We start from the raw sequence: 11,406 nt of genomic DNA, 5'->3' as shown, positions 1-11,406 counted from the left end.
TTGCCATCAAAATATCCATATTTCTTTAATGTTAAAAAGGTAATTAGGTCTTGTCCTGGATTTCAATAAAATACATTTTCAAAGTATTTCACTGACTGCACTATAAAGGGTTAACTTTTATGTCCCGTGTGGTGCTTCCAACTATGCTGCCACCGGTGTTTTATATGGCAGGGTAGACCCTCCCAAGGATTAAACAACAGCAGCTGATTTAATTTCTGCTTTTTCAGGCATTTTTGGTCAATTTAATTGGGTCAGTTAACGGCTTAAATTTAAAGAATTGTTCATACAGTGATAAAAAAAAAATCTACTTTGTCAATAGTCAACTTTAAACTAAAGAAATTCCTCTTGTGGTGCTGTGATAATAAGAAACACTCAATATGAAACTTCATTTGTTTAATTTAGTCATGGAGATCTCTCAGTAAGTTTTCAGTAATGGTCAGCTGGAACAAAACATGAACCAATAGGTGCTACATTTCTCATCCGTTCCAAAGTGTCCTTTGTTGCCGCCTGGCTGAGCTCAGCTTTCTGCTCCTCGTGAGAAGAGTCGGCAAAACAAACGGCCGCAAAGTCGTGTTTTCATATGTGAAGTCAGCGCCCTGCTGTGAGAGAAGAGGTGGACTAAATAAGACACAGTGGTGCATTTAAAGATATTTGGCTGACATCTGAGGTCAGGCGGAGACTTCAAGGGTATTAACGGGAACTCATAATAAAGGGTTGTAGAATCCGCCATGTTTTGACAAAAACAGGGATAACCGAACACTCTGAGAATGAGGAAAATTGATTTTTTTCATGCACCCCCTCCTGTGCTGTTGAAGCTTCATAACTTCCCCTCTTAAGTCAGTGAAGGTGTTGTTTAGTTTATATGATCGATCTTTGAAGATAAAATATCCCCAACAGTCGCCGGGCGAGTCTTCTTGACTCCAGATCACAGAGTAACGTTGCATTGTTTAGAGATGCTGTGGTCTCATTACTGTCATTGTGGGGAGTTGTTGATGTTTCTGTAATGCCTTGGAAGTCAATAAGTCAATTCATGGCTCTCCAAATTTGTCTTTATTGGTCCAATTGGCTTTGAGTTCTCTGAGGGCGAGGCTGTTGTCGGCTTTGATGATGATTGATTGTCCAAAGAGGGAGCCGGCGAGAGTCCATGTGCCTTTAGGCAGTTGTAGGCCATTCCTGCTGCCTCTTGCTGACTCAGATGTGTGACTCATCTGTGAAATGCTGGCGTTATCTGATGTGAATAAAGGAAAAGATGAGAGACAACACCTCTGGGAGAATGCAGAGTCCCTTTAGTCAGAACCTACAATCCTGCCATCAGGGATGATGGTTTATGTAGTTTAAGTTTACATGCTTTTCTTACTCTTCAGAGAAGCAAAGACATCTATGGGAGGATGTGGTTCAGCTCATTTACAGACCTTTATTTCTCAGGCAGAAGGACATAAGTCAGGTTGTAGAAAGCAATGAGCCAAAGTTAACGCCCTTTCAGATATTTAACTGTCAACAAGGTTATATGTTCAACATGTTGAAGGTTCTAGACTTTGTCGTCATTGGCGTGCCTCTTGAATGTTGCAAAGAGAACTGGATAGCATTGTGTCATAAACAAGCAAGGGATCAAACTTTCTAGCTGAACTTGGAAAGCTTCGGGTGTTTGAGAAGAGACTTGGTTTTATTGCCAAACCTAAGATCAAGGGGAGCAATGCAGACTTGTCCTTGTTCTTGCTCTGTCTATAGCAGGTCTTTACTCTTGTGGAGCTCTAAAGGAGCTGTCAACACTTGTAACTAGAGTTGCGGTGATTCCATTTTTTATAAATGAATCAGTTGCATTTCCTGCACATGCCTCATTTCTGATAGAGGAGCCAGAGCAATTAAATTCAGTTTATTTCTATAACACCAATTTACAACACATGTCATATCAAGAACTTTACAGTTCACCAGATCATACATTCAAACTGATTCAAAGTTTTCTATCTAAGGAAAACCAATTAATTGCATTGACCAAGCATGCTTGTAGCGACAGTGGAGAGGAAAAAACTCCCTTTTAACAGGAAGAAACCTCCAGCAGAACTAGGCTCGGTGTGAGCGGCCATCTGCCGAGGCCGACTGGGGTTCAAGGAGACAGAAACAGACATACAGAATTAAGCAGAGATAATAAAGGCAACTGTCAATCAGTTCCACAGGCGGTCCCGTCCATGAAACACACAGCCAGGCAGACGAGCTCCGAGCCAACTCCCATGTCAGTGCATTTATCCTTATTGAGGAAAAACTGCGCAATTTATCGTGATTGATTTGAGGTCATATCGCCCAGCCCTACTCTAACACACCCTGTAATTATTTGTTTGTTGATCTTAAGGCTTCTTGGATAAGAGTCAAGTTCCTGTAAGGGAAATGTTCTCAAACAAAGAAAAAAGGTGGATTTCTCCTTTAAAGGCCAGTCGTTGCCTCAAGTGGAGGAGTTTGATTGTCTTGGACCTTAACTGTCCATGTCCTGTAGCCCGCAGTTGAAAACACACCGATGATAAAGTATTGCATCTAACTTTCACAATTTATTTTGTTTGCTTGCCATAAATTCAGTTTATCACAACAAATACCAGCAGGGCAGTGTTTTAATGTCAGATCGCTTGTGCACCATGGATGGTACAGTAACGTAGAATGCATGTGTGGGATCAGTGGAGTGGGGATAAGCCACGTCCTTGTCTCAGTGAAGACAGGCACTTCTTTGTCCTCCACTGTGGTGTTTCTCATTTGCTCCTGGCATCAGTTAGACGGGGGCGGGTCCTTGTCAAAACGGATGACACCTGCGGTGGGTGTTTCCAGACAGAAACCTGGGGGACAACCACCCCGGTGCTGGTTCAGTGTTACGGCCGGTCCCTGCAGGTCAAAGGTCAGCGGGATGACGACGAGCTGTGAGGTATGAGCTCCTCCGGGCTCATGTTTTTCTAAGAGAGCCACGGTGGAGCAGGGGAAGCCTGATCCTAATCTCAGGGGATAGAAATCCAATTTTCAGAGGAGACAGTTGAGAGTCTGGCTCTCCCTGTGTGAGAGCGATGACTGTCTCCCCGTAAAGCCTTCATGCTTCAAACGCCCGCTCTGTACAGTCAGCACAGATCTACATCGATAATGACGCAGACCCCGGCAGCTCGGTGCCCCTTCAGTCCCCCTTTCAAAATCCCACGGTTGAAGCACAGACAAAGGGCTTTGTTCTCCCAGATAACCTGATCGTCACAAGAGAAAAAAAACATCTGATCCTGGAGTATTTATATCAGGATCTGACTTAATTCACCTCGCAGTCGCACCAAATCCTGTTTTGTGATCTGGGATAAGACACGAGCAAGACACCACATGATTGAACATGTAGAAGTGCGTGACCGGGGAAATGTATCCTGCCGAGATGGAGAGGCGGCAATGCGGATGACCCGACCGACGCTGCGGTGTAGAGTTGCAGGCAGAGCTGAAGTTACAGGCCGCGTCGCTCGAGGACAGAAAACCCAGACTCTGACCTCGGTGGCAGACATGAGAGAGAGGAGGAGAGATGGGCGGATAATTGTGTGAGAGTGTTGGAATCTGTAAGGGGAGGGTGGCAAAGGGGGGATGGAGAGGTGAGAAGGGAAGGGAAACATGGGAATAACAATTATTCGAAAGGCGGAAAGTGATCCGCAGCAGCTAATAAGGCTTTGACTAAACATTCAGAATTTAAATCTGCAACTCGTTTCTTCTCCTGCCAAAATGCAAACAATTTATGCCCAAGTATAACAACAGCCTCTTTGATTACTGCAATGTGAGTGTTTTGTAATGTAAACTGACTGCATGTTCCAGCGCTGAATTAGTGGGTATTACAGCGCGAGGTCAGTGCTCACCATCATGGCTGCCTGCTTCATCTGTTGATCTTCTGGTGTATTTAACTGTTATCAAGTAACAGAAAATTCATTAAACAAGATAAATAAATCTGTCTAAAAGATATCCAGATTTGAATTGATTAAATATGGTAAATATAGAAAATGATGAGGATTTCACTGTTTGCAGAATAATGAAAATCATCATGAACTCAAACACTCTTTCACAGGACCACTTAAAGCTATGTAATAAATAAAGTTAAGCAGTAAGAATTTCCTTAAAATATTAGTCATTGTTACTCCTATGTATTTTTTTTTAGCGCTCTAAAAAGATTTTAGTGAGATTTAATATTTTTCTCTACGTACAACTGCTCTGTTGGCTAAAGCTAGCATAGCAACAACTCAACAAAGCTATAAACATGTATTAGTGGCTCAATAAGTAAACAGTTCCCTAAGAATTCACATAAGATTTAGTCCTAAAAAAACTACATTTGTTCTACTTAAATCTTCTCGTTAAATTTCAAATAGCCTGCACTAGCTTTAGCTGCTAATCCCCGGGCATGACCGCTATCCCCTTTTGGAGCTAAAGCTCCCAAAATCAAGAAAATCAAAACATTTAAAGAAATCTTCAAATGTCCTTTAAAATAATAAAAAATAAAAAATGCCTTTATCACAATATATGCTTTTACATGTTTCAGAATAAGATATTAAATCTGTTAATAATAAATGCTGTAAATCGATGTATGGAATAGCCTTTACACGTATCTTAGTGTAAAATTATATAACCTCTTAGTTTAAAATTATATAACCTCTTCTTTAAGCTTCTAGAAATGTATTTAAATATGAAAATATTTTAAAATAGTGTTTTATTCATTGATACATCACATTTTTGACGAGTTTTATTTTTGTGTTATTGGCTAGCTTTAGCTACCAGAACAGGTTAGCGAGCTAGCGTTAGAAGCTAATCATTAAGAAGCAAAAAATTTAAAAATAATAATAATATCAGACAAAATAATATCAAAATATATTTTATTTAATTGAATTTAACCTTGGTTTGATACTGAGCTACTTGCCAGTTTTAACTGTTTGTTGTTAGTATATATTTATTTTTTTTATTTTTTGTTATGACGTTAGCTAGAAGAACATTGTTATCAGAAAATAGCAGCAAGAAATGTAGAAAAAAACACATACAAATGTAAAACAGAGCTAAATTACATCCTAGAATTTAAAAAAAATTAAATTTTTACAAATACTTTGTATAAAACCAAAAATACAGATATTCTAAAGAGCTATATGTTGTTTTTTTTACTACAAGTCATTCTTTTAAGTTGATTTCTATTACCTAGAAATACCTTAAACCTGTAAATCACCTAAAGATATTTGAAATGGAAGGTGCTTATTGGGATAGTGATGGTCTGGGGGTTAGAGAGGAGGGCTTTTATGTCCTGAATGTCTTTATTTCCAAACTCTTTATTCCAGAAAGCTCCCTGTCTGCCACTAAATGTGTGCAACTAGCGACAGAGGACAAGTTTCACCCTGTAAGAAAGTAAGGGGATATTAAAAGAATTTAAGCTTTATCCTACATAATAAAAGTGAGATATTTTTCAGATTCCAAAAAAAGTTAAAAAACTGTCCACTGGATTTTGTTTCAAAGTTGGAAGACGTTTCGCTTCCCATTCAGGACGCTTTTTCAAATTCCAAATGTCTGAATTAGTGTTGAGCTTCAAGCTTTAGAGTGAACCAACAAAGAAAACGTGCAAAAAAGAACTGTAACCTCTTCAAACGTGGAAAACAAAGTTTTTGTTTTTTAACTTTTTGGTATTGACTATAACCTGAATGACTGAGAATCTTCACCAGGTTATTACTATTACCATGTGCTAAAGTAAACGTATCTACTTAGAGGAATAGTTTTGTTCTCTCTTAACAATTATTGGAAGAAAGAGCCTTTGGCAGAGTTTATACCCTGGAGCTCTTCCTGTGTTTTATGACAGAGCGCGCTGCTGGCCCCCACTCACACTGCTTCAGATCTTCCATTTAAAATGGAAAGATGTAGTTTTTACAGGAGAGTCCCTAAAAAACGGCCCAGGAAACCTGGACCCCAGAAGGATGAGAGAGAGAAGTAGAAAGTTTTGTTGGGCCTTCGTTCAGGTTTACAACCATTAAAGAAACTGATTGACAGTCTTCTTCTCGTTTATTTCCTCCCTCTGATGCTTCCCATCCCGTTTTCCTCTCGTAGCAGCGTTTAGTGAAAAGTTTTGTCAGTCCTCACAGCCGCATGCCATCTGATAATAAATTGTCCTTTGAAATAAGAGCTGAAGTGACCTGCGACAGTGGAAACATTGACACACTGTTTCTATCAGGAATTCGTCGCTGGACAGAATCCATCACAGCGAGAGACTTCTAGATGGACAAACTGTGGACACGTTTGAGCACAGATGCACATACGTGGGAAACCACAACCAACATACATGCACGTACATGTGCTTAAATGTCCGAACCCTTTAAAGGTTGTCTGTGTGTCTGAGCGGTCAGATCAGTTTTGTTTGAGACTCTTGACTTCCCAAAAATGTCAGCGGTGGTGTTATTGTAGCACGTCTGCAAAGGCATTAGAGGAGCAGACGGAATCTGTTGGGGGTTGGAGATAAGTTCCCACTGAAAATGAAAAGGCTGTTGACAAAAGTGCGACTCACAGCTAGATCCCCTCAGCTCTACTTGAAAATTAATTCAGAAGAAAGGGTTTTAATCTCTGCCTTTCACAATCAGGAAACACAGGAAATGAGATTCTGCAGGTGAGCATAACGGCGTGCCACACATCTGCAGAAATGACTGCCCCTGGCCAAATTAGACTTGGAAATATGAGGGTGACATTGACATAAAATATGGAGGCTGAAACACACTCGCAGCACGGCAAGCGCCGAGCTCAGACAGCGGGATGAAGCTCTTCAGTTGTTTTTAAAAAGAGGGATAAGTGTGGAATACCACCGATGAAGAAACCATCGACCTTGTCAGATTGTCCGTTCCTCCTGTTTCACTGCTGTTTTTGACCAAAAGTAGGTTTATCCTGCAAAGAGATCTCAGGTGGAGTGGATAAAAGTGGGGAGATGGTCGGCAAAGTTCAAACCTTTTTATCAAACTTTCTTTTTGGTGTTCTGGTTCTTACAGCAGCCATTCAAAATGGCCCTTCCTAGTCAAATGCCAGCTGTATGGCCGCCCGCTTTCATACAACTCTCAGCAGAATCCCCTCTAACTTCCAGCCACTGGAGTGACCCAATCCTTCCCCTGGCGGCAGGGGTGGATTCAGGAAATTTGGGGCCCTAGGCAAAGACAGGCAGGGGGTCCTCTGAATTGAGTAGAAAAGACATAAATTGTTTGTTCTACGTTTTGTCCCTCTCTTCTTATCTCTTTTCTTGCTGTTTTCCTCTCTATGATTTCTTTTGTCCCTTGTTCTTCTCATATTAACAATGTGCTCAGCTCACTTTTCATGCTGCCTCAAAAGGAATCTAATATTTTCCAATCACTACTTAGCTGATTGCTCCTTCCTGTGTTTCCAAAAAGGCGACAGCAGTCCTTCTTTTCACTGTAGACAAGTCATGATCTGCTTATCTGTTCTCCATTTTTCATTTAAATGAAATAATAGCTGCATGAATCATGACAGCAGACAAGATGGAGGAGAGCAGGAGGCGGGGTTACCAATCTACTTGCTCTGGAGAGCAGAGTTCTGTGCTTTTTATACAAATCTAGTAACTTTTTTTAAGTTACTAGATTTGGCGCAAAGCGCTTTTTTGTAATAAAGTGCTAGCATTGTCTAAAAAGTCAGTAAATATGGCGGCAAAACCTCTAAGTTGGCCACACTTCTTTTATCACCATTTGTTTTCAAAGAATTTGCTGCTGCTTGTTTGGACACTCAAAGGGGGGGCTGAGACACTTAATATTATAAACAGTCTGATGGCATTTTAACAAAAGTTTTTTTTTATAATAATAATTTATGTCACAAATTAGGAATAGTTGGATTAACAATTAATGTAAACAGAGTTGGGGCTGTCATGATGTGTTTAAGAGGTCTGACCCAAAATGCAGAGAACCACTCAGAGAGCAAGGCAAAGGTTAAACAGGTTTATTGAGGTAAGGGTAGCGGGGGTTGGATGGAACTCAGAGGGCTGGTGAACAGGAACTAGAAAGTCAGGAGAGGATATATCAAAGATTAGTTCAGGGACCGTGGGAATTTTGGATGCCCCAAGGTTAATGCTAGTGAGAGACTCAAATCCAGTCAGTGTTGGTTGATCCAGAGAAGAGGGGACTCGTTGGAAAGTGGACAGGTAGACAATTGTTGGACCCTGAGGAGCAATAGAGCGGACTGCCACTTGGAATTCCAAGAGAACTTGAACGAGACGTGTGGAGGTTAATCCCCTGCTCAGCGTGAAGCACAAACAATCCTTCCAGGGGGAGAAGGCCAAACATCCCGTATGCAGGATGACTTCCTGCCGAAAAAGACAAAAACAACGTTAGACTCAAAGAAACAAAGACTCAGTTAGACTCAGCTTGGTGAGAGTACCCAAACACTCTGGCCTCGAAGTAGTGACAGTCCACTGCTTAAGTACTCCTCCCGATAAAGATCCAACGAGACGCAGGTGTGCAGGGAGGACCAACGAGGACAGGGCGCCACCTGGTGGTGGAGGGAGAGACAAACACAAACAACAGACCACACCAACTGGATTCCTGACAGGGGCCCTAAGCAACTGCCTAGTTTTGCCTATTAGTAAATCCCCCTCATGTTATTGAATCTGCACGTATAAAATGGAAATACACAAATATTTAATTCAAGAAATTCATTGTTTTAGGTTAAAATTGCTCTGAGGAGTCAAAGTATAACAATCAGGTCTGTGGGTTCAGCTAGAAATGACTGAAACCTGAAACACCTTCATCGTAACATATCACTCATTGTTCATTATGTCTTTTGTCAAAGTAGGTTCAAGTGCAGTAATGATGGTGACATTTAGACTGACATTTTAATGACATTTTCCATGCTCACACCGCTGCAGATTAGTTCATGGGGGGTAATTTAACTTGTAGAACTGAAGGTAATGCGTCTGAAGTGTTCTGGTTTGACACTGTGTCCCGTTTCCCGCAGCCACCATCACCGACGTCAGAGGACGGAGGAGCTGCCTTCGGCTCAAGGTCTTCGTCAGGCCCCAAAGTGAGCAGCACGTTTGTTGTGTCTCTTAGCACAATTCCCGTTCTCTTTCTGTTCCTTTTTTTTTTCTTTGTTATATGACTCAAATTCAGCTTTTTGACGTTTGGAGAGCTTAATCTTCATATCTTTTATTCTGTCCTCTTTGTTTTCTGAAGACAATTGTGTGAAAACCTCTGGGAGCTCGCAGGAAGGAGTCGAATTTGACGAAAACAGTCACAACTCTCTGGAACCCAGAGGTTAGTCACAAAACACCACCACTGCATATTACGTCATTTTGAAATGGTTTCCTTGTTTTATTAACAAATGCTCCTTTTTTAGAACCACTTTAATGTGCAGTAACAGCTGCCAAATGTTTACAGGTATATTTCAACCAGCTTTGCTCATTTAGACTGAAATTATGCTCATTCTTTCTTTAGAAATAGAAAAAGTTCTGCATGAATTTCCTTTTTTTAATGTTACCCAGCAGGGTTTGTGTCTCAACTTAGACTGTCTCATTCTAAACAAAGTGTTTTTCCCAAAATATCAACCTTAATCAGATTTGATTTATGAAATATTTGAATTTTTAGGCAGGTAATGTGGCTGGAAAGTGAACCTCCACCCCTGCTTCAAGTCTGCAGCCCATAATAATCCCCCTTCCAGGATTGGTCTGGAGATTCATCCATCTCCCTATAAACTCTGATCATCTCAGCTTTCCTCACTGATAAAAACACAACAGCATTATACTGTCACAATGTTTTATGTGTTTTTACTTGGCATGTGGTACACCTTCTGACTGAACCTCTTTAAATTCACAATTCCTGGGTAAAAACTTTAAAAAAAATACTCTGTTTAACCTCTTACACCCTCAGGGGGCATAAATAAATTTCTGCCTGACAAAAACACACAAAAGTAAATCACTTATAGCCTCACAGCTATTAGATTTAAGAAGAAACTTTTTGTACGTCTGTAAAGGTAAGATGTCATAGAATGGTTTTCTGGTGTCAGCACCATTGTAGCTTTGACCCTGCCTGAAATATTAGGGACAAAATACAAAATATTTTGCATTTTTTGAACCTCGCCAAAATTTTCTTTGAAATAAACATTGCAAAACACTACCAAAATATTATTTATAGCACAAAAAAGTAGTACAGACTTTTAAATCTAAATGTTGTGTAAAAATATACCAAATTTGGACTCAATCAGATGAATGATATTTATTTTAGAATGGTATTAGTGAGAAATTTCTTAGGCGGAGAGGCCATTTTGGCACATTTATCCAAAAATGTCACCAAACTGTGCCAAATGTGTTTTTTTACATCAGTACTGGGGGTTTGTTAAAATTACGAGGTCACATAGCAGCTGGACCCACCGGTGGGTCCGTAGGGTTCTAGGGGTTAAGTAAAGATTTCTGTCTAAACTAAATAAAAATGTCAGTGTCGGGGTTTGGTTGAGGTTTAGAGGTGAGGAGGCAGAGGTGAGTTCTTGTAGTTTTAATGGAGTACTCACAGGTAACTGAGGCAGGTATCCAAAAATCCAACATAAGTGCAAAAAACCAGAACCTTGGAGACATCAGGGAAAGACATGCATGAAGAGCCACAGGGAGAGTATTTATGGGAGAAAAAGACGGGACTAATGAGCTGATTGGGAGCAGGTGTGAACAGAGGCATCTAGAAGGAGCTAGGGAAAAGGAGACAGAGGGCAACCAAGAAATACCTGAGAACTCTAAGGCTACGTTCACACTGCATCTGAAGTGACCCAAATCCGATTTTTTTGCCCATATGCGACCTGGATCTGACCTTTGATGGCTGTCTGAACAACACAGATCTGATTTTTTCCAATCCGACCCAGGCCACTTGGCTTTGTGGTCCTGAATCCCATACGAATCTGATCTTTTCAAATGTAACCTGTGTGTGAACGGTCAGGTCGCATTTATCCGACCTGAACGCCATTAATACCCGACAAATGTCACTATTCTGTGTCTTGCTACGCAGAAGCGGCAAGAAAAACAACAACCATGGTAGATGATGATGCGGAGAGCAGTATTTATGTTTAAACATATTGAAAAGAATGAGTTTTTATGGTTGGAAAAGACCCAGGGTTCGTACACCTTTTCCAAAGTCAAAATCAAGCACTTTTAAAGCACTTTCAATATCCATTTTGGTTTTTCCAGCACCTTAAGGAACCAGTTTTGCACGGATGACTGCCGGGGGGGTTCGATATATAGTTTATATAGTTCACCGATGATGAAGACGACGAAGATGTTTTTTTCCCCCCCACACGTCTCCTCGGATGATCAAAGAAAATTACTCCTCTGTCTGTAATATAACCAACCAGAGGGTGTCGCAATTCAGTATTATCAGCCGTAGAGTTATCAATGCTGTTTTAAGGTCTGGGCCTGGCAATGAATTA

The 11,406-nt window shown here is 40.6% G+C and overlaps 1 protein-coding gene across 1 annotated transcript in view; it reads left to right on the top strand.

The window, feature by feature from the left end:
* LOC107094679 (ephrin-A5b-like) overlaps positions 1–11,406 on the top strand; it is a 129,162-nt gene that overhangs the window by 114,400 nt on the left and 3,356 nt on the right. Inside the window, exons 3-4 of the mRNA XM_015390455.1 lie at positions 8,956–9,021; positions 9,174–9,254. Coding sequence (XP_015245941.1) covers positions 8,956–9,021; positions 9,174–9,254 — 147 coding nt within the window. The remainder of the gene's footprint in view (positions 1–8,955; positions 9,022–9,173; positions 9,255–11,406) is intronic.

The sequence above is a fragment of the Cyprinodon variegatus genome, unplaced genomic scaffold (assembly GCF_000732505.1).
Source record: "Cyprinodon variegatus isolate N-32 unplaced genomic scaffold, C_variegatus-1.0 Scaffold500, whole genome shotgun sequence".
In the NCBI taxonomy this organism is placed as follows: Eukaryota; Metazoa; Chordata; class Actinopteri; order Cyprinodontiformes; family Cyprinodontidae; genus Cyprinodon; species Cyprinodon variegatus.
Note: the sequence above shows the minus strand (reverse complement) of the source record. Positions and strands in the feature narration are given on the sequence as shown.